At 39.9% G+C, this 22688-nt stretch overlaps 1 protein-coding gene across 1 annotated transcript in view; it reads right to left on the bottom strand.

Moving 5' to 3' along the window:
* The window catches only part of FNDC3B (fibronectin type III domain containing 3B), a 311196-nt gene that overhangs the window by 7728 nt on the left and 280780 nt on the right, over positions 1–22688 (bottom strand). Inside the window, exons 25-26 of the mRNA XM_011940990.1 lie at positions 11701–11867; positions 9025–9152 (exon numbers count right to left, since the gene is read on the bottom strand). Of these exons, the coding sequence (XP_011796380.1) occupies positions 9025–9152; positions 11701–11867 (295 nt within the window). The remainder of the gene's footprint in view (positions 1–9024; positions 9153–11700; positions 11868–22688) is intronic.

The raw sequence follows: 22688 nt of genomic DNA, 5'->3' as shown, positions 1-22688 counted from the left end.
GGGCTCAACGGGAGGATCATTTGAGGTTAGGAGTTCAAGACAAACCCTGGGAAGATTAAAAACAAAAAAAGTGAGCCCAAACGTATATTTAATTTCCCAGAAACCCAATTTAGAGACTCTTGAACAAAGACTTCATATATTAATTTTAACGAAACTTCCCAACTTTAACTTTGTAGAGTGGAAGATATCTGAAAATGTATTTTAAAAATAAAGGAATCCTACTTTTCTTGTACCATTAGGCAAAAAACATAGTAAAATAATATGAATAGCTAACTGAAGGGAACTTTCTTAACGAAAGCCTAATCAAAAGTTAGCTTTTAATTTGCAAATGTTTTTCTTTTAGCTATTCTTGTTATTTTAATAGGAACAGCTTCCCTCTTTCACAAGCCTTGCCAACACAATGTTAACATTATCTTTTTTACATTTAAGATAAATATATTGAGTGAGACAGTATTCTATTATTTCCATATCTCCACAGCAACCAGCACAATGGCTTGAACAAAGTAGATGCTCAGTGAATGTTCTCTAATTAGAACCCTCAAATACTCAAAGAGTAGACATTCTGATACCACAGTGTTTGAAAAGAGAAACTAACAAGTAAATGTGAACAGTAAGCATTCAGATGCACACACAGACCACAGGGGCAAGACAGAGGTTGGTATATGTGCATTAAAAAATGGAGTCTGTTGATAGAAAATATGGAGTTTCTAGTATATTTTATGCACATGAATAGTTTTTCTTTTTTCTTTTTTTTTTTGAAACAGAGTCTCGCTCTGTCGCTGAGGCTGGAGTGCAGTGGGGTGATCTTCGCTCACTGCAAGCTCCACCTCCTGGGTTCATGCCATTCTCTTGCCTCAGCCTCCCCAGTAGCTGGGACTACAGGCACCCGCCACCACGACCGGCTAATTTTTTGTATTTTTAGTAGAGACAGGGTTTCACTGTGTTAGCCAGGATGGTCTCTATCTCTCGATCTTGTGATCTGCCCGCCTCGGCCTTCCAAAGTGCTGGGATTACAGGCATGAGCCACTCCCAACACGTGAATAGTTTTTCTAATATGTTCTAATAGTTTTTGAAGTGATCCAAATATTAAAACTTTGCAAATACTCTTCTAGTTGTATAAATACGTAAATGTGAGAGCACACATACTTCATAGCTTGTCTATCTTGGCTGTGACTATAATGTCCTTAAAAGCCAGCAAATTCACACAGACCAGTGTGGTGAGGTCAGTCATATCTCAGTGAAGATTTTTTTAGAGTAACAGATTAAGGATTTTCAGGTTCAAAGAAAGTAACAAAGACGAGCTTTAAAATGAAATGTAATGTCTCAATTTTTTTAACTAAATGGTTGCATGGGGAATAAGCCAATCATATTTTATACAACTAAATGAAATAAATTTTTGAGTTATTACACTTGTAAACCTATGTTATTAACTATAAACTGATGGGGTTTTAAAACTAAAATATGAGATCCAAAAGCCCCAGATACGATTAAGAACCCCAAATAACTGAAAATTAATTCAACATCTTTGTCATACCTGTCCCTTGAAGGTGATAACTTTCTGCAGGTGAGAAACATACCCCACCCCCACATGAAGATAACAGACTCGTGTGATTATGGGATTACGGATTAAGATTAAGTGGGATAACATGTAGCAACCTCCTAGGACGGGGCTTGGAATGTAGTAGGCATCTAAGAAATGTCAACATGACATATGATATTGCTACTTGATTGTACTTTCCCTGCCCCCCCCTTGCAGGAATCATGTGTAACACTCTAGGACAAATGCTTGGAGCCAGGGACCCCTGGGGCCTACAAATATAGGACTTGCAGAAGTCAAACGGAAGGGGAGCCTCATGATGCTGACTTGGTGTCCAGGCATGGCCACAGACACAACCCACAGTACTTAGGAACTAATGATGTCACAAAAATCACCACGTTGCCAGGCCTGCCATATACAGCTGTGCCTGTCCCAGGGCTGTGCAGCTCTGCGCATTAGGGCAGCAGGCCATGCCTTGTGTCCCTTTGTTTTCATTCATTTTGACAAAGGCACCATTATGGGCTTTTCCTTTTGACTCAATCCAATTTAAACGGCACGGCTCCATTTGAGATGTTTTTTATTGAAGTAACCAATCATAATATTGTAATAAGTATAGAAGCATTATTATTTTTACAAAGACTATTTCTGTTCTTGATTTGATGAACAATATATTTTCAAGTAATCTTGACATGTTTATTCCAAATGAGAGGATTTAAAGTAATACCCAGACAACTGAAATGAAGAATCCATAACCCTTAATTCAAAATAACATGCTGCACAGTTGAAATCCTGTAAATAACAGGAAGCTTTTTGGGAAGGGTGGCGAGAACAGTGCATGCTCGGCTGCTGGAGGCTTACCTTCATCTCTTTACCAATGTCACCCCTCCCAAGGACTGAAAGGGAGATATAATTGCACCATGTTGTCATCTGTACAGCTCCTTCTCATGACTGAATGATCTAATGCTCACAGTAACCATCGGAGTTAGAGTCACAGTGAGAAAGCCAAGACTCAGGTAGGTGAATTAATTCCTCAATAATTACATGACTATGAGAGGAAGACTTGTCCCCATGTCTCCCCTACTATGCCTACCAGGCTCAAAGGGAAATGTGCTAACCTGCAGGCCCCCTCTATTGAGGGCATAATGTTGGGCAGGTAACTTTGTCCTTGAGCCAAATATGACAGGCAAGGGTACCGTTACTGAACTGCTGCCTGGGGGTTTTCACCCAATGGGCCTATAAACTCTTAGAAGACTACCCAGGAATCCCTCACAATGTAAAACACCTGACAGTTTCTCAATAAACCAGGGGTCCTCTACCTGGACTCCATGAAAGTGACTATCATTTCATTTTACATGAAATTTTAAGGAGAGGTATGGGTACATGTATGGGAATTTTTCTGATATAAGGAGTCACAGCCTTCAGATACTTAAATGAACCTATAAAACTAAAACAAACTAAGAATCAGTAAAATATATGATGGTTTTTAAAGAGGTCTATCTTGATCTATTTTTACTTTGTTCTAAATTTGACTCTTTATTCATGCAGAAATAAAAAACTGTGCTATGAGACAGTCATAGCCTCATTGTTTAATTTCCGTATTAGGGAAATGAGTTGAAAGTCATTAAAAAAATATGATGAAGGGGCTGGGCATGGTGGTTCACGCCTGTAATCCCTGCACTTTGGGAGGTTGAGGCAGGTGGATCATTTGAGGTCAGGAGTCCGAGACCAGCCTGGCCAACATGGTGAAATCTCATCTCTACTAAAAATACAAAAATTGGCCTGGCATGGTGGCAGGTGCCTTTAATCCCATCTACTTGGGAAGCTGAGACAAGAGAATCACTTAAACCCGAGAGGCAGAGGTTGCAGTGAGCCGAGATCATGCCTGGGTGACACTCCAGCCTGGGTGACAGAACAAGACTCCATCTCAAAAAAAAAAAAAAAAAAAAATGGAGGCTCCAGCCAGGATGTGTTGCAGACTCCCAAGACTTTAAAATACTTTGGTCAAGAGAAGATCTTTCCTTGTGGTACTTTTGGTGATACCATGTAGAATCAATGCACGCCTTGATACTATATTCTAAGAATGATACAAGATAAAAATATATTGATAGAGAAATACCATCAAATTAAATGTGAAGCTTTATAGATTTCTAGATACTTCAGAGGTTTTCTTTATGAAACAAATCTGAGCACCAAGAATTTCAGTAATTTTTCATAAATTTTGACTGCCAATAGGTAATAATTTCTCACAATTTGTTGATCCTTTCCCTGTCTTCAATGCTTATATTCAATACTTCTTGTAAAAATTATTGCTGCCTGAACAGGAATATGAATATGAATTGTTTTGCTTTACTTATTATGTATGAAACTGTCTATGCCATATCTTGTGCAAAATAAGAAGTCACATGCATATAGACACAATTTTCATTCTTTTAAAGAATACTTGACAGTTAATTCTGTTTGAAAAGAAGTTTTAAGCTTCCTGGAGAAAAAGCTGTGCTTGGAATGTTTATTAAATGGCAAAAGGCAAACCAAATATGCATGCAATCTAATGAAGAGTAAAATTGTGAGTAATAATTTAATACTTCAAGTTAATAGATTAATAATTAAAATCAGTCGCTTGCCCCACATCGTGACACTTGAACAACAGAAAGCGAATCACCTAGAACCAAGGCAAAGTTAGAGTTGATGCTTCAAGCAAAACATCAGAAAAGGCCATGGCCCTTGTCATATGTTGCCTATAAAAATGAGCTTGGGGGAGGGGCCGGGCGCAGTGGCTCACGCCTGTAATCCCAGCACATCGGGAGGCCGAGGAGGGCGGATCACGGGGTTAGGAGATCGAGACCATCCTGGCTAACACAGTGAAATCCCGTCTCTACTAAAAATACAAAAAATTAGCCGGGCATGGGCGCCTGTAGTCCCAGCTACTCGGGAGGCTGAGGCAGGAGAATGGCGTGAACCCGGAAGGCGGAGGTTGCAGTGAGCCGGTATCGCGCCACTGCACTCCAGCCTGGGCGACACAGTGAGACTCTGTCCAAAACAAAAAAAAACCAAAAAAGAACGTGGGGGAAGAGGATATTATCCTATTAGGGGTGATTTTTTTCTTTCTATGCTGAAATTTACTCTCCTCACCACTGCAGGTATAAATAACCCTGGTGCTTTGAAACTGTGTCTTTCACGCATGCAGGAAACATTTACTGAGTGCCAAACTATGTGCCAGTACTGGAAAAATAAAAATGAATAACACAAGCCCATGTATTAGTGGGTCCTGTCTGATTAGTGCTATAATTGAGGTATGCACAGTGAGCCTGTAGCTCCGCTGTGGTGGATGTATAGCAATCATTACCTCTCATTTTCTTTTGCTTTGCCTCTATGAATTCAAAGCCCGTTGCCTGGTATCCTTGAACTATAATTATTTTAACCATTATTCTGCACACATAAATATGTTTCATTCCCTAGCTCATGTCCAGAACAATGAATGAAGTACTAAAACATCATGTTTAAGTTAATGTTTGCTGAATAGGGAGAAGTCCAAGAAAAAAAAAGAAACCAGTACAAATTGTCCCTGACTCAACTGTGGCTTTTCATGTACCACTATTCTCCTTAATCATTTCTTGGTAAATGCAGGAAGCACATGGGCATATGGAGAATGCTAACCCTCATCTACTGAGCCTGCCATACAGTACTGTATTTTCTTTCACCTGTTTACAACAAGAAATGTTTTGTTTATAACTGGTTACAATAAGAAAAATATTCTGTGGCATACGCATGATTATGCATTAGTATATTAGCATTTATATGGCCACGGGTCTAAATATGTAACATTAAACAGACAACAGATTCAAAACAGACCATCTGCCAATAAAATCTAAATTACTGAATAGATTCTCCTATAGTTTGGCAATGCCTGATGTGTATAGATATCAAGCAAACGATGCTGCTTTTTTCAACAGAAAACAGCATACACTGTGCTTTGGGAAGCAGAACATTTTTCCAAGAACACGTGGAAAACATGGCACGTAGAATAAAAGATTTTTACAATACAATAACACATGTGTGATCAATGTACTGTTGGGAAATGAATTATCATTGAGCATCAAATGATATGTTGTAAAATTTCTTAACACCTCATTTTAACTACTTTCACATTGCTATGGAACGGAATAAATTCTCTGCTCTCTATTTGAGCTAAGACCCTGAAACCAATCATATCTTTCTGGTAAAATGAAACAATTACACATGTAAGTTATTTACTCTGAAACGGAATATATTGTACAAAATGAGATTCAAAAATAAAAGGAACCACAGTGTTTTTGTTCTTATTTAAGAGGAATCATGGAAACTTTGGTGACATCATCCACTGATGCTAATTGACACTGGTAGATGTCATATTTAGGATAAAGTTTTTTGTTTAAAACAATTCAATCTTTTTTCGGATACATCATAACAAAGTACAGCAAAATGCCCAAAATTACCTTTTATTTTTAAACACATTTTATTTGCCAATATTCTTTATCATATAGCAAACACCAATGAGCAATTTAGCGGAAACTCAGAATCAAATGATTTTCTACTTGTGTATTTGGAACTGAACAAAGTTTTTTATAAATTATGCTAGTGTTTCAGAAAACTGGTGGCATTTATGTTTGATATAAATGAATGCCCCTACTAAAAGTGCTGATGAAGAATGCACCTCAGCTTTCCTAATGAAATACATAATATTTATATTCTGATCTGACAAAAACACGTTCTAGGGACTATTATGAAAGCCTGTAGAGTATCTAAATCCTTCAGAGCCAGTGATCTGATTCTTCTTTGGAAGAATTAAGAATCAACAAGGGCTATGAAGCGTGATAAAACTAATTTCTCATCTGGCTATATTCCAACTACAATCTCTCTTACATGGGTTTATTATGTGATCTACAGAGCCTTGCTACGCAAATTACGGTCCATGGATCAGCAATGTCAGTGTCACCTGGGAGGGTGAATCTCCACCGAAGACCTACCAGGTCAGAATCTGCATTTTAACAGATTCCCAGGTGATTCCTTTGACATTAAAGGGTGACATGCATGACTTAGAGCTTCTGAATCACAGGCCTCCAGGGCCTATGCATCATCTCCCTTAACCTTCCATTACTTCTACAAAAAAGGTAGACAGAATGTAGGCTTCAGTAGTTAGGTTAAGACTACTTCCCCTCGATGACATGATTGTATATTTAGAAAACCCCATCGTCTCAGCCCCAAAACTCCTTAAGCTGATAAGCAACTTCAGCAAAGTCTCAGGATACCAAATCAGTGTGCAAAAATCACAACCATTCCTATATGCCAATAATAGACAAACAGCCCAATCATGAGCAAACTCCCATTCACAACTGCTACAAAGAGAATAAAATACCTAGGAATACAACTTACAGGAGATGTGAAGGACCTCTTCAGGGAGAACTACAAACCACTGCTCAAGGAAATAAGAGAGGACACAAACAAATGGAAAACATTCCATGCTCATGGATAGGAAGAATCAATATGAAAATGGCCATACTGTCCAAAGTAATTTATAGATTCAACGCTATTCCCATCAGGTTACCACTGACTTTCTTCACAGAATTAGAAATAACGATTTTAAGTTTCATGTGGAACCAGAAAAGAACATGTATAGCCAAGACAATCCTAAGCATAAAAGAACAAAGCTGGAGGCATCACGCTACCTGACTTCAAACTGTATTACATGACTACAGTAACCAAAACAGCATGGTACTGGTACCAAAACAGATATATAGACCAATGGAACAGAACAGAGGGCTCAGAAATAACACCACACATCTACAACCCTCTGATCTTTGACAAACCTGACAAAAACAAGAAATGGGGAAAGGATTCCCTATTTAATAAATGGTGTTGGGAAAACTGGCTAGCTATATGCAGAAAACTGAAACTGGACCCCTTCCTTACCACTTATACAAATTTAACTCAAGATGGATTAAAGATTTAAACATAGACCTAAAACCATAAAAACCCTAGAAGAAAACTTAGGTAAATACCATTTAGAACATAGGCATGGGTAAAGACTTCATGACTAAAACACCAGAAGCAATGGTAACAAAAGCCAAAATTGACAAATGGGATCTAAGTAAGCTAAAGAGCTTCTGCACAGGAAGAGAAACTATCATCGAAGTGAAGAGGCAACCTACAGAATGGGAGAAAATTTTTGCAATCTATCCATCTGACAAGGGCTAATATCCAGCATCTACAAGGACCTTACACAAATTTACAAGAAAAAAACAAACAACCCCATTAAAAAGTGGGCAAAGGATATGAACAGACACTTCTCAAAAGAAGACACTTATGCAGCCAACAAACATATGAAAAAAAGCTCATCATCACTTGTCATTGGAGAAATGCAAATCAAAACCACTATGAGATACCATCTCATGCCAGTTATAATGGCAGTCATTAAAAAGTCAGGAAACCACAGATGCTGGAGAGGATGTGGAAAAATAGGAACACTTTTACACTGTTGGTGGGAGTGTAAATTAGTTTAACCATTGTGGAAGACAATGTGGTAATTCCTCAAGGATCTAGAACCATAAATACCATTTGACCAGCAATCCCATTGCTGGGTATATACCCAAAGGATTATAAATCATTCTACTATAAAGACACATGCACACATATGTTTACTGCAGCACTATTTACGATAGCAAAGACTTGGAACAAAGCCAAATGCCCATCAATGTTAGGCATAAAGCAAATGTGGCACATATACACCATGGAATACTATGCAGCCATAAAAAATAATTAGTTCATGTCCTTTGCAGGGACATGGATGAAGCTGGAAACCATTATTCTTGGCAAATAACACAGGAACAGAAAACCAAACACTGCATGTTCTCACTCATAAGTGGGAGTTGAACAATGAGAACACATGGGCACAGGGAGGGGAACATCTCACACTGGGGCCTGACAGGGGGTGGGGGTCAAGGGGAGGGATAGCATTAGGAGAAATACCTAATGTAGATGACAGGTTGATGGGCACAGCAAACCACCATGGCACAAGAATACCTATGTAACAAACCTGCATGTTTACACATGTATACCAGAACTTACAGTATAATAATTAAAAAGATCAATACTAACAACAACAAAAAGAGAGACTACTTCCCTCTATAGTAAAATCACAGGCACTTTAGTTTTCAATTACATACAGACTTTGATACATGCAAACCTCACCATCAACGTCAAATACAAATAAACACTTTACAACTCTTTAAGACGAGCATCTGCTTGAGAACTGAAAATTGAAGATGAATACCACCATATACAAAATGTAAACTAGGCTTCACACACTCTGAAGAATTATGTAAGTACAAGTTAGGCAGTTTCTATCATTGATTTTAAGAAAAACATAGTTCACTGAGTCATTCATAGCAATGAAGAGAGGCATGGAGCCAGCCATACTCAGTCGCACATGTGCCACGTACATTGGTTCTTACCTGTTTGTACTCAGATTCTCTTCCAACCAATACCTGCAGAATGTAGTTAACAGGGTCACCTTTCATTGGTGGTACCGTCTCCCATAAAATTTCACATGAATTTCCTTCTAACTGTGTTACTCGAGGTGCTGAAATACAAATCCACACATCCAAGCTCAAAATTCAAAGTATCATGTTAATAGTCAACACTTTAGCACTATTTGTGAGAATCCACGAGAGAGCAAGATTGTGCCTGTGTTTGCCCTGAAAGAAGACAATTTGCCCAGCCACTCATAAAACCATCAGGGTGCCCTTTAGGCAGAGAAGTTACTCCATGACTAAAAAGCCATTGATGAAAAATCCTTTGCCCATTATCCCATGAATAACAGCTTGATGTGGATCACATCTTCTTTTCTCCTATGGCAATTGAGCATCCTCTATGGCTTAGGCCCTGTACTAGGTATTCTGGGAGATGCAAAAACAGGCAAGGTAAACCTTGTTTTCAAGAAACTTAAGATTTAGTTGAAGGAAGGGGAGAGCAAGGTATGAGACGCATACAAAAGGAGACATCAGAGAATAAAAATGAGAGATACAAACAAAACACTGGGAATTTCCAGGGGAGGAAAAGAGCATAACTGGGTGGGGATCTAAGGAAAGTTTGAGGAGCAGGTGACATGTGAGAGCAGTCCTGGAGAATGGGTAGCACTGAAAGCCTTTAAAAATTAAAGTGTATTTATATATATTTTATTTTTCACTTACTGAACTCCTCATTCTCATTTAAACTAAATTACATTAGTCTGTAGTAAGGCACTTAAAATATTCTAGATTTAAAAAATATTTTCATAACTTCTATGATTCAATATGACATTTTCCTATTTTGTAACTAGAACGTGTATCTCCTGTCTGAACCCCCTTATATTTTAACCCCTAATTACATGCAACTAATTCTTTAGAGAGAGTTGTTTCTACTTGCAATTCTGTGTGACACTGTTTCAGAAAAATAATGCTTTCCTTAAGAAGAAGAAGAAGCGGGGGGGTGGGGAAGAAGGAAGAAAGAAGAAAGAAGAAAGAAAGAAGAAGAAAAAAAGGAGCCTATGCTGGAAATACTTGGCCAAAATTCCAAGCATTTTATGAAAAAACTAAATAAGGAAGCCTATCAGATTAAACAGTCCTCCAGCTAAGACAATAATTTCCTGAATCTAAGAGTGAGAGGAAGACAACCTGATCATGTGTCAGAGTGGGAAAACTGCCCTTCTGAAGTAGAAAGGTTGGGAGATGCAAGCACTATCAATGTGCCACTGTATTTTTTGTAAAATGTATCCCCACCAAGAATCCCTTTCAGAGGCAAAGATAGTACTCCTTCATGCTAGAAAGACCACTGAAGGGGGATAATTGATAAATCTAGCCACCCTTCCTCAGTACTAACAAACCAAAGCAGCCACAGTGTGCTCAGACATCTTTTGTGTTATAACTGAAAGGCAAAGCTGCACCAAAGGGCCAGGGCGTTTACTGCCAAAGTGACCTGGCAAGGCCATGCATGTGTATGTACATTCATACTTGTTTCTTAGTCATATAAAGAAGGATCTGCCAAAGAGTCTTCAGGGCAGGGAAGCAGGAGCAAGGTATTTGCCCTAAACTAATCCTGGAAGGAGCTATGGGGTTCGTACAATCCAAGCCAAACCCTGACCCAGGTCCTGGAGAGTTCCTATAATTGACTTTGGGCCCTGGTTGTAGCTGACACACCTCCTCATGTGGGAGTAGAGAGTCAAACACATACGCAAGGATCTTTTCTGTAGGTTGTACTTTACCCTGCTCTCAGCCTTAGGATTATTTTGAGCAACAGCTAGATAAAGCCACTTGTGCTGTCTGTCCCCTTAAAGACAAGCTGCAGGGACCTCCACAAGAACCACAGTATTTGCAGGAGATGAGGCAGGGCCTCAGGAGTCCAGGAGTGGCTGGGTGGACAGGCTGAGCATGCTATGGCTCCTGTTGCTATTTCCTGCCTTGCAAGTTAGCTTCAGTCAGGCATAGCTCTGTGGCTAGAAAACAGGCTGAAGGCTAGACCCAGTGGAAGTAGGGTCCAGGCAGAGTGTCTTTTGTTCACTAGCCTCAGGAGACATGGGGGAAGATCTGGATATGTGGGGCTCTCACGACTTCTGCAGTACCCAATCCCATTAAGGGGCCAGAGTAGGAAAGTAGTCACCCACAAACTTCAAGATAAGTACCCAAGGACATTACAGCAGATCATTGCTACAGCTTTCCAAAGGCATCGCTCCACACCAAGAGCTGTGTGTCAAAAGGGAAAGGCTGCTGAAGTTGCCTAAGTCAGTCTCTAGGCACCAAAGTCACTGAAAGATGAATGCCAACCTCTGCCTCTCTGAACGTCTAGGAAAGGGAGTGTGATGCCTTCCTTGGTAAACTGTCTTAAGGGCTGCAGCACCAGGAATTAACCCTTATTTGTAACCATTATTTTTGATAAACACGCATACATACAGAGAAAAGTCATTATCTGTAGGCCCTTTCCTTTCAAGGTCTCTCATTTCACCTAGACAACACATTGCTCAACCTTCTTTAGAATGTTCTTTTGATTCTATCTTGCTGACATTATATTTAACATCAGAAAAGGGCTTATTTCTATAAGTCCCAACAGTTCCTTACTCTCACAAGAGAGCATGAAAGAATACACAGTCTACACACCTTTGATGGTGGGGGGGACACTTTTGGTTGTGCTGAAGGTATAGGTTTCTGAGAAGGGCCCTTCCCCAGCCTCACTTGCTGCCTGGATTCTGAAGGAGTAGCATGTGAATTCTGTCAGTCTCTGGACCTTGTAGGTGTGGCTGGGTCCTCTGTAGATTGAAATAAACCTAGAAGAAGGAGCAGAATCAATTAGCCACCTGAACTTCTATTAATGACAAGAAATTAATTATGATGCAAACTACTGGAGCAGATTAGGCTAACTTGGTAAATGCTTTTCATATATTCTGAATTAATAATCAGCCAGTTGCTACATTAGGGTTAAGTTTAATGTCTAAATGTACGTTTTTATAAAAGAAAAACATAAACTTAAGCACATATAAAGACTGGAATGAGACTCCTTTAATTAGGATCTAGAGTCTAGAAACATCAGAATGTTTTTATTTGCTCATGTTTTTATTTACTAATAAAAAACAGAATTTTCAAATTTTTCCTAACAGTAATATCCATAATCTGATAGCATAAACTAATATTCTACTATTTCCTAGGCAATGAAGTTACTGTTAACAGGACACCTAAGAAATAATATGTCCTCTTTGGCCAAATTTTGCAAATAACTGAGGTTTGGCCAGAAATGCTTTTAATTTTAACTTTTATCTGTCTTCCCAAGAGTTTTTCAAAGCCCCATTCCTCAATTGCTAAGGAGACATTTAGGACTATGGATCGTTGAGAACTCATGTAAAGAGAAAAAAAAAAAAATACTGTGTTCAGAATCATCATCCATCAGGTTCATCAAAATCACAGACAAACAGCACAGGTGGGCTGGACAGTTTGGAGTGGCAGCTTTTGGCTCCTTCCCCTATCTGATCCAGGACTATTTTGCACTTCTCTGCTAATTAAGATTTCCACGAAACGTTAAGCATAACAGGCACAAAGATAAACAAACAGGGTCTTATGTTTTAGGTGTTTTCCCCCAGGGTCTTGAAAACAACATTTTCACAATAAAAATGTATTTGAGAACTATAGTATGCTGTCATCAAACTATAGTTTAACTGTAAAATTTTGGAAATAACATAACTTCCCATAAGTCATCCAGGATCTTTAGTAGATTCAGTATTTGAATCCTGCTGGTCCAGTGGACACTTTGAGAACCACTACATAAGTTAATCCAACCACAATGCCTTGTTCCTAGACAGACAGGCCAACGGATTCTACATTTCCAGGGCTTCGTCACAGCATCTGAGGACAATCCACTGTCTTCAGACACTACTGGAAGTGGATCACTAACAAAATCATAAGCCAAAATGTCTGACTCTTTGACCAATTTGGCCTAGGGGTAAGCAGAATTTATGTATTCATTTAGCAAACATTTCTTGAACATCTGCTGTGTGCTAGGCTCTGTGGATTTGAAAGATGAATAAGACCTAATTCCTGTGAGTTGGCTGGTCCCGAGTGTGGGCAAGGTTTTCTGAAGCAGAGCAGCAGCTTTTCCATGTGCTGGAGAATAGTCCCTCTGGATGGATGAATGAATGGAAAAATGAAGAGATACAGATCTAAAACATTTTCTTTTTTCCTTTTCTTTTTTTTTTTTTTTTTTTTTTTAACAAAGCCTGCCAGAGTCAATGCTTACTATAAAATATCCACATGTGTATTCATCAGCCTCTGCAATCAAGTTCCTGAGCCCTGGTCATTTTACCTATTTAGTGTTCTGTCTGCTTTGCTGTGTAAGGAAGTGCCTTTTATTAAAGGCTGAACATTTTTAATTTCAGGAAAGCCAGAGTCCAGGCTGAAACCCACAAATACCATGGCAACCTATTTAGCACTCTTGACACATTACTACCCTAATGAAGACATCCTTGCTAATGCTAGAGCCAAACAGCTATTTATTAACTCAGCCTAACCCAGTCTACAATCTCTAACAGGAGTAATTGCCCTTAATTATATCACAAATTGAAGTCATGGTTTAAGAAGTGAAAGTGTTACATCTTCATTACAAACTTGCCATAAAGGTCAGTTTTTAAAGGAGTTTGGAAAGGACTATTAGGAACAGTATGCTTTCCTGCCATGCCACACTCTAAGGAGAGTATTTTTGGAAAATAAGTTCAATGTATATTTGTACCCAGACCCAATTACAAGGTAAGCAGCAGCACTCAGTCACAAAGAAATTTACTGAAGCAAATGCAGTACTCTAAGTTTGTAATCTAAATAGCACAGACAACATACGTATCAATTTTCAAGTACATCAATATCTTCTGTTTCTATTTTGTCCTTTAACTTCTTGTTTTGTTCTTGTACTGGAACATTTTATTAACTGTTTAAAACTGCATTCCAATCTATGAAAAACATAGTGGAAACAGCTGATAGTAATGAGAAATTTAAAATTTTATTTATGTCTGGAGACAGTGTTCATTAGAAATACAAAAATGACCCCATTTGTGTCTAGAAAAAAGTGGGAGTGACCTTGAAGGCTGTGGTGGAGACATGACTGCAGAGGATTTCACCTTTAAAATTCTGTCACCTTATTTTCAGTGAAGGCGGAGTTAGGCAGCTCCAGGAGGCCACCTTACAGCTGCAATTCCCTGTGGAGAGGAAGTTGGGAACTGGCAGCCTGGTGCTCCCAGCAGAAGGGAGATGAGAAGAGGAGGGAAACGGGTGGTTCTTTCTTCCTTCAGCCTTTTCTAGAATAAGCATGTGTCTAAGCAGTCCTCTAATGTAGCCCACTGTCTACTCTGGCAATAATAAATCATGAAATGCTCGTTGCTCTGATCAAAGCCATCACTGCTTTGACTGGCCTGCCTTCCCCAAAAAGGGGCATGGGAAGAAATTATGAGAGGGGCATGGAGAAGAGCTCTTTTATTTTGTTCTCAGAATGTGTATGGAAATAGCCAAAATAGATGGTAACTAATTCCTATGTCATGTAATTTAACCAGATATTGAGCCCTCAGGAGGGAAGGAGACGATAGGCATGACAGAGGCTCTCTCCTGGGTGAAACAAGTATAAGGTGGGAAGGGGAGATATGAGGAATCCTAAGAGCTTTAGCCCAAGGCAGACAAGCATCAAGTGTCAATCAGGTCATCTAGAAACACTGATGTACCCTGTCCTTTTGGGGGCTGTGCCCTAAGATGGACACACAGGCCCAAGGTCAGAGGGGCTGAGCAACGATGCAAGATGATCATAGCTAATGCCTTCTGAAGACGTTCTCCAATCATCTCACTCTGAAGTGTGACCAAGAGCCACAAGGAGACATCAAAGACAGAGGTAGCAAGTAGGCACATTATTAAAAAGCTGACACTTTCCTCACTTTAAAGGTTTCCCTACCCTTTCGTCTTCCTAAGGAAATAAAAAAGGTAAGAATAGAAAGAGAACTGCAAGAATGAAACCAGGGCATGAAAGGGATGAGAAAGACTTGGTACCAATTTTTTATACTATGGAAATCATTTATCACAGTCATTTCCAATTTCATGTCATTTTACTCTTTTCAACAAAAAAATTCATTAAATACATAAGCAAATAGATTCTAGTTAAACTTCTTCTATACCCCCTAAAGATCTGGGTACTTGGTAGGCTTTCAGTAAATGCAATTTCTGAGACCAGAATTGACTCTGTAGACTATGAGACACCAGCGAGTAGTTTAGCCTCTTCATGCCTCCGTTTTCTCATCTGTACAATCAGCGAAATGATGGAACCAACCTCAGAGACAGTGAGGTTTAAATGGGTTAATAAAAGAAAAGTACTGGCCGGGCGTGGTGGCTCACGCCTGTAATTCTAACACTTTGTGAGGCTGAGGCAGGCGGATCACAAGCTTAGGATTTCGAGACCAGCCTGGCCAGCATGGTGAAACCCCATCTCTACTAAAAACACAAAAATTAGCCAGGCATGATGGTGCGTGCCTATAGTCCCAGCTACTCACGAGGCTGAGACAGGAGAATCACTTGAACCCAGGAGGCAGAGGTTGCAGTGAGCCAAGATCGCCACCGTACTCTGGTCTGGGTGACAGAGCAAAACTCTGTCTCAAAATAAATTAAATAAATAAATAAATAAATAAATAAATAAATAAATAAATAAATAAAATCAAAGTGCTTAGGCTAATCCTGATATATAGTAACTCAATATGTGTTAGTTATAATCATCTTAATGCTGTGAAGATAGGATTTTTAGAAAGGACTCCCTGTGTGTTCTGAGAGTCCATGTACATTACTGTCTGCTAACATAGAAGTTATTTTTTCTGGGTAAGAGGCAACCCTGCAGAGCGGGCTGCTATGTTGGCCTCAGACATGAGCTGTGGGACTACGCCTGTGAGGCTGTTTACTCTCCCTCAGGCGGGTCCTGCCAGTGAAGTACAGGCAGAGACGCTTCCTCAGAACACACTGGTGAGGTCTGAATTTGATAGCTCCCATAAAAGCCCCAAGCTCTGACACAGCAGGCCTCAGATAACTGTCAATCCTAAATTTCTTTCTGGTAAACCCTAGCATGAAATGTACATGCTGACAGTAATGTCTGGTTCCCCTTGCTCCTCCAATATCAGACAATAAAGACCTATCAAAACACAATAAAAAGCATATATGCCGACACAAGAATAATATAATTCCTCTTTCATCCCAATTCTGTCATTATTTCCCATCATTCCAGGAGGCAGAAGAAGAGAGAATCTTCTTTCTTCAGGGCCAATAATTTATGGCCGTTTGCATGGTGCTCTTTCTAGGAAGCTCTGCAGGTTAACACCCCTGTGGCTAGAACCACTCAGGGAGAGACTACAAATATTCATCAAATATTTGTTTTATGAAGACTAAGTTAATTTTTTTCTTGCTCCTGTATCTTTTTTAAAAGACCAACTTAATTTCAACATTCATTAATAAGTAAGCCAGAGGCCTTTTGTGATAGAATTAAACATACCAAGCATCCCAAGACACAATGATTGAAGACCACACATTTTAAATGCAGATAAGGATTCCGAAGAGCAAGGCTTTGCCATGAAGAGGAGAATGGCATCTGTCCAGATTTCCTAGTCCTCTCTCTTCCCCTTATATTTAGAATGACCAGGGTCAGTGCTTAGATTCCACCTGCTTATGCACCACAGGCCCTGGGACATCACACCATGGCCAGAAGGCAACAGAAGGGTCCTGCTGTCTTGAAGGCGCTGATTACTACTATTAATACTTCAGTGTGCATTGCTCCAACCCTGGGGAAGGGAGGAGATCCCTGGAATAGGAAGAAATCAACTGGAAACAAGAGGACCTAAAGCAACAGGAAATGGTGAAAAACTCTCACTAAGCCCTCAATACCTTGGTTTCTGACAGCAAGTGGGGCTCAGGAAACAGGGATGCACTCCACGAGGAGTCATACCTGCTTAACCCTGAGCTGCTCCCCTGCTGCTGAGAAGGACTGGACCATCCTTCACCCACTCTGTAACTCTGACACTGTGGGTGGAGGAGGTGGAGCACGGGGACTTGGACCCAGGAAGACCTGTGCTCTAACCAGCTCTGCGCTTTACTGCCACATCATTCACCCCTGCTAAGTGTCAGTTCCTCCCATTTGTAAAATGGGCATAGCATCTACCTCGTAGATTGTTTTAAGAGTCAGTGCAATATTTACGTGGGCAAAACCTTAGCACTGAGCCCAGGACATAGTAAGAGCCTGGCATATGGCGTTATTCAACGGCCCCAAACTCTGCACCACGAAGGCCACAGGTCACCTTTTGGGGATCTGAATTGTACCCTGAGGACCTCTGGCTCCCAGTTCCTGCTATATAGGCCTCTCCCAGGTTACTGGGGTGATTCACAGCTTTTGACCCAGCAGGAACATGTCAATCTAAATTTGCGATGTTCTGTTGCAGCCTATGCCAGACATTTAGCTCTCCCCAACATAAATCACTCATCTAATTTGGTGGCCAAGGAATACAAATAAAATGTTCACTTTGTTATTTTCATGACATGAGCACTCTTGCTGACAAAAGCACTCTTGCTGACAAAAGCTGACAAAATAATGTACATATAGCAGTTCCTGGAACATACTACATGCTCAATAAAGTCACTGAGTCATTTTAGTACGAGTTCAGGCTGAGGCATATGTAGCTACAGGCACCCCTTATGGTACCACAGGAGCCCCGGCCCATGCTGGCAATACCTCTGAGGGGTCTTCTACTCTACCTCCATCCCCTGCTGCCTGTGCCCATGAAGCTGCAGAGGCATCAGTCCCATGACCCAGGCTCCTGTGAGGACCAAGAAGAGGACAAGCACAGTAACACCTGTGGGGCTCAACTGTGCAGGGGCTTCGGATACAACACAGTGGGTGATGACAGAAGTTCTGCAGTAAGCTGGCCTGGGTCTGAGTTCAGGTTCAACAGTCTGGTAATGGTGCATTCTATAATCAGGTAAGTTGTTTCCTCCTCTGTAAAGCTGGTATGATAAAAGTAACTACCCTGTAGCATTATTAAGAGAATTAAAAGGGATGATGAAGGAAAACCCATTAGACAATGTCTAGCACTTATTAAATGTTCCATAAATACCACTGTTTTTAATACTATGTAAATATTATTGTTTCTAACACGAATATTATTAACAAAGCACCAATGCTCACGAGTTTGTTTTACAAGGTTGGAAAAGCTGAAGGAGTCCTCAGAATGGCATCCCTCTCACTTTCATTCCATGAGTTGGAGAGAAGAGTTGGGCATGTGACCAATATCACCCTGTCCTGGCGAGTCCAGGCTAAGAACTGTTGCTGAAAACACCAAGATGGGACAATGTGCCCAATTTAGGCACTGCCCATAGCATTGGGCATTTTTACTTAGAAGAAAGATGGGGAGAAATGCTGTCCTACATGAAGAATATTTACTTGGAAAGGGGAAATAAACTGGTTAGAAGGTTGGGTGGGTCATTAAAAGTTTACAGTCTATATGAATTCTTGATGACTCTGCCCATAACTTGTTTCAGGTTGGACTGTAATACCTTCTTGAAACAAGACACTTAGATGGCAATAAGCATACATGAGTTTTAATGTTGGTGATTTACCAATGATTTTAAAAAACATTCTGCACAGTCGGCCCTCCATATCCCTAGGTTCCATATCTGTGGATCAACCAACTGCAGATAGAAAATAATGGGGGAAAAATGATGCTTGCATCTATACTGAACATGTTCTGCCTTTTTTGTTCTTGTTATTCCCTAAACAACTATTTACATAGCAATGTCATTAATTAGGTATCGTAAGTAAACTAGAGATGATTTAACGTGTATAGGAGGATGTGCGTAGGTTATATGCAAATACTATGCCATTTTATATAAGGGACTGGAGCTTCCACGGATTTGTGGGGGGGTGGGGCGGGAGGGTGTTGCCCTGAAACCAATCACCCAAGATACTGAGGAAACAACTATATGTGATACCATAATGGTGGAAACACATCATCATACATTTGTCCAAATTCATACAGTGAACAACACCAAGAGTAAACCGTAATGTAAATTATGGAATTTGGGTAATAATGATGTGCCAATGTCTGTTCATCAGCTGTAACAAATGTACAAACGTCCCACTGTGGGGGACGATGCTGATAATAGAAAAGGTTGTGCATGTGTCAGGGTAGGTGGGATAAGGGATATCTTGGTACCTTCAGCTTAATTTTGCTGTGAACCTAAAACTGCTCTAAAAAAAAAGGACATTTAAAAATGAAAAACAAAGTTCTATGTGTCTGTGAATACTGAATGACTTTGCTTATTTTATTCTGCTTGCCAGTCAGAGTACTCCATGGCGGGACAGAGCAAGGTTTCAAGAGCAAAAAGATACACACAGATCTTAGCCAGAATGCAGACTATTACCGTCACTGTAAAGTTGATCAAGTCACATAACTTTCTGCAGCTCAACTGCCAGAAAACAGCTGTCTTGTTCAGTTGGCAGGAACTTTTATGAGATCGAAGTAAATTCTATGACTCCTTATTGAATATGCACTAGAAAGGCAAACAACAGATTCTGGGCATTTTCCAGAAATTCCAGGGGAAGGCTATACTTTTAATTTCAATATTTTAGGCTTTAACATCGTGAAAGTTGACTTCTTGCACTCAAGTGCAACTGAAGGAAGAAGTTCCATCATGTTAAATCTTTAAATGTGCCTTTATTTTAAATCACTATAGGGAGATATATAATATACATGAAGAATTTAGCTTTAGAATGTTTCCTTAAAACTGTTTCATTTTGAAAAAAAATCCAAGGATGCTCTAACTGGCCTACAACTTAAATTCATGGTGGAAAATAAGAGATAATGCTAACGTTTCTATGTTTACTACCTTGTTATCTTATAATCCCTAGGCCAACTACCGGCTCACAGCAACCCATTAACATTAACTTCTCAAAATGCTCTAACCTGCTGACCTAAAATAACCTGTAGTCCACTAAAGGCTGCAAATGGTACCTTTCAAAACATGTTTCACAATATCAAAAATCAACAGCTCAGCAATATTCATTAAAAATGACATGTCTTTTTTTTTTTTTCTTAATTTTCCTGGGCTCCATATGAATGAGAGAGAGAGGAAGAGATAGAGAATTCCGTATGTTACTCAGGTGGCATTTGGGAACGAATGGTGCTCAAAATAGAAATGGATAGTATTCGCCCTCACTCTGCCAAGAACATGGAGTCTGACCATGTCTATGGAGAAGCAGATGGCATCATGTGGGGAACCTGAGGCAGGGAAGGTGCAATATCTAAACTGATTTTGATGTTGGCAAGAGTCCCCATTTACCAACTGAGCATGAATGTGCCAACAGCTATTGAGAAAAGAGGTTAATTTCCTAACCCTCTGTCCCTGGCTGTATATGGACCTTTTTTGGCTGGTGAGTGATTAGGCTGTAATACTGTTTCATTAATGAGTGGAATATTTTTATACTCCTTTTCTAAGAGATAAAATTTCACTATACCTACTGATGGTGGAAATTCTTTATAAAGAATAAAGGAATAAAACAAAAAAAAAACTTTTTTTGGGGTATACTTTAGGCATTAATATATTAAAAAGAAGATTTATTTATATTTGAAAAAAGGATGACTAGAATTTCTAAAGACCACCGGAAAAGTCTGCATTCTCCCACTCTCCTACTCTGCTTTCAAGTATATGAAGTAAAATCTTCAAGGATGCTATTCCCAGAGTTTTCTAAATTTCTATTTGCCTACTAATGTTTTAATGACCTTGTCTCAACCTGAAAAAAACGCTATCTAATTCCATTCTGTTATTTTTGTTTTTAGTAAATGAGAAGTAAAACTGCAATCTGACTTCTATTTCCGGTCCAGTTAAGATCTCAAATAGTTCATTTGCCACCTCTCACCTCTGTCCGTGCCTGGACATTTTAGCCTAAGATTGACTAAGCTACTCTGTTTCAAAGGCTAAACTGTTTTTCTAAGAGATAAAACTTCTAAGAGATAAAATGCTCCTTTTTTTTTTTTTTTTTTTTTTAAGATGGAGTCTTGCTCTGTCACCCAGGCTGGAGTACAGTGGCGCGATCTTGGCTCACTGCAACCTCTGCCACCCAGGTTCAAGCAATTCTCCTGCCTCAGGCTCCCAAGTAGTTGGGACTATAGGCATCTGCCACCATGCCTGGCTAATTTTTGTATTTTTAGTAGAGATGGGGTTTCACTATGTTGGCCAGGCTGGTCTTGAACTCCTAACCTCAGGTGACCCATCTGCCTTGGCCTCCCAAAGTGTTGGGATTACAGGCATGAGCTACCACATCCAGCCAAAAGTGTTTCTAAAATCTTTTTTTCTCCATCAGTTAAGGACTGAAGACAGCTATCATTATTTGCATTTTGTAGGAGGGGAAATTAAGGCAAAAAGAAGTGAAGGGATATGCCTCTAGTCACCTAGAAATCCAGCAACAGATCTGGGATTTTAAGAGATTTGACACCCATGTCGAGAATCACGATAGCCTTCTGATGGATGTAATATGAAAATGTCATTTATCAAACAAAGATGATCATATGGATCGGGGACCAGTCAGAGAAGCACTGGAAACAAATCCTGAGGGTTTCTTAAAGGTCCGGCCCTGAGCTGGCTGCCTCACGTCTATTTCATTTAATTCAGCAACATGGTCTGAGAAATATAAGCAGGAGTTTGTTCTATAATAGGCATACACTGAGAAAGCTCACATCTTCTCAGTGCCCATATACTCCAGACTTTTTTTTTTTTAAAGAGTCTGGGTCTCACTCTGTTGCCCGAGTTGGAGTGTAATGGTGCGATCACAGCTCACTGCAACCTCAAAACTCCTGAGTTCAAGGGATCCTCCCACTTCAGCCTCTGGAGTAGCTGGGACCCAGTGTGCCTCCATGCCTGGCTAAGTTTTTAAAAACTGTTTTAGAGAAAGGGTCTCACTATGCTGCTCAGGTTCCCGGCCACTTTTATTCGTTGCCTAGTGTGTATTCTTTTACGGTTTCTATATCAGATTCTTTCTGTCCCTCTCTAATAGCCAACAGGCAGGCTCCCTGTAAACACGACAAAGCCTCTCCAATTTTGCTGGCCAAAAGAAAAAGTGTCCTGGGCACAACGGCTGAGTTAATGGAGAGCAAGTGGTAATTATCTGCTCTATTAGATCCCTCTTCCTCCAGCCCAATTTCATGGAGCCTTGGTTTAAAAAACACTGGCTGTCTGACTAAACCTCAACAACAGATTAACCATAAATGCATTCCTGGAATTTACGTTCTTCCTGCCTCAGTGCTGTATACAATTATCGGGGAACATAGACCCACAAGGGTCAGGACAGGGAGCAGCATCAACTCCAATTCTGTTAGGGCAGCATAACATTTCATTTAACACAGATAAACGCATCTTCAAAGTCATCGGCACAGTGCTACAATCTTAAAACGCACAAGCTGATCCTGTTATTCTAGTGCCTGTATGAGGTTAATGCAGCTTTATGGAAATGTTTACTTTGGAGATACATTTTTTCTTGTATAACACGGGAACCAAAGACATTCATATCTTCTGTGCTGGATCTGTTAACAATAATAGACTTAATC

Source organism: Colobus angolensis, unplaced genomic scaffold, assembly GCF_000951035.1.
Source record: "Colobus angolensis palliatus isolate OR3802 unplaced genomic scaffold, Cang.pa_1.0 Scaffold197, whole genome shotgun sequence".
Lineage (NCBI taxonomy): Eukaryota > Metazoa > Chordata > Mammalia > Primates > Cercopithecidae > Colobus > Colobus angolensis.
This window is presented reverse-complemented; position numbering and strand designations above follow the sequence as displayed.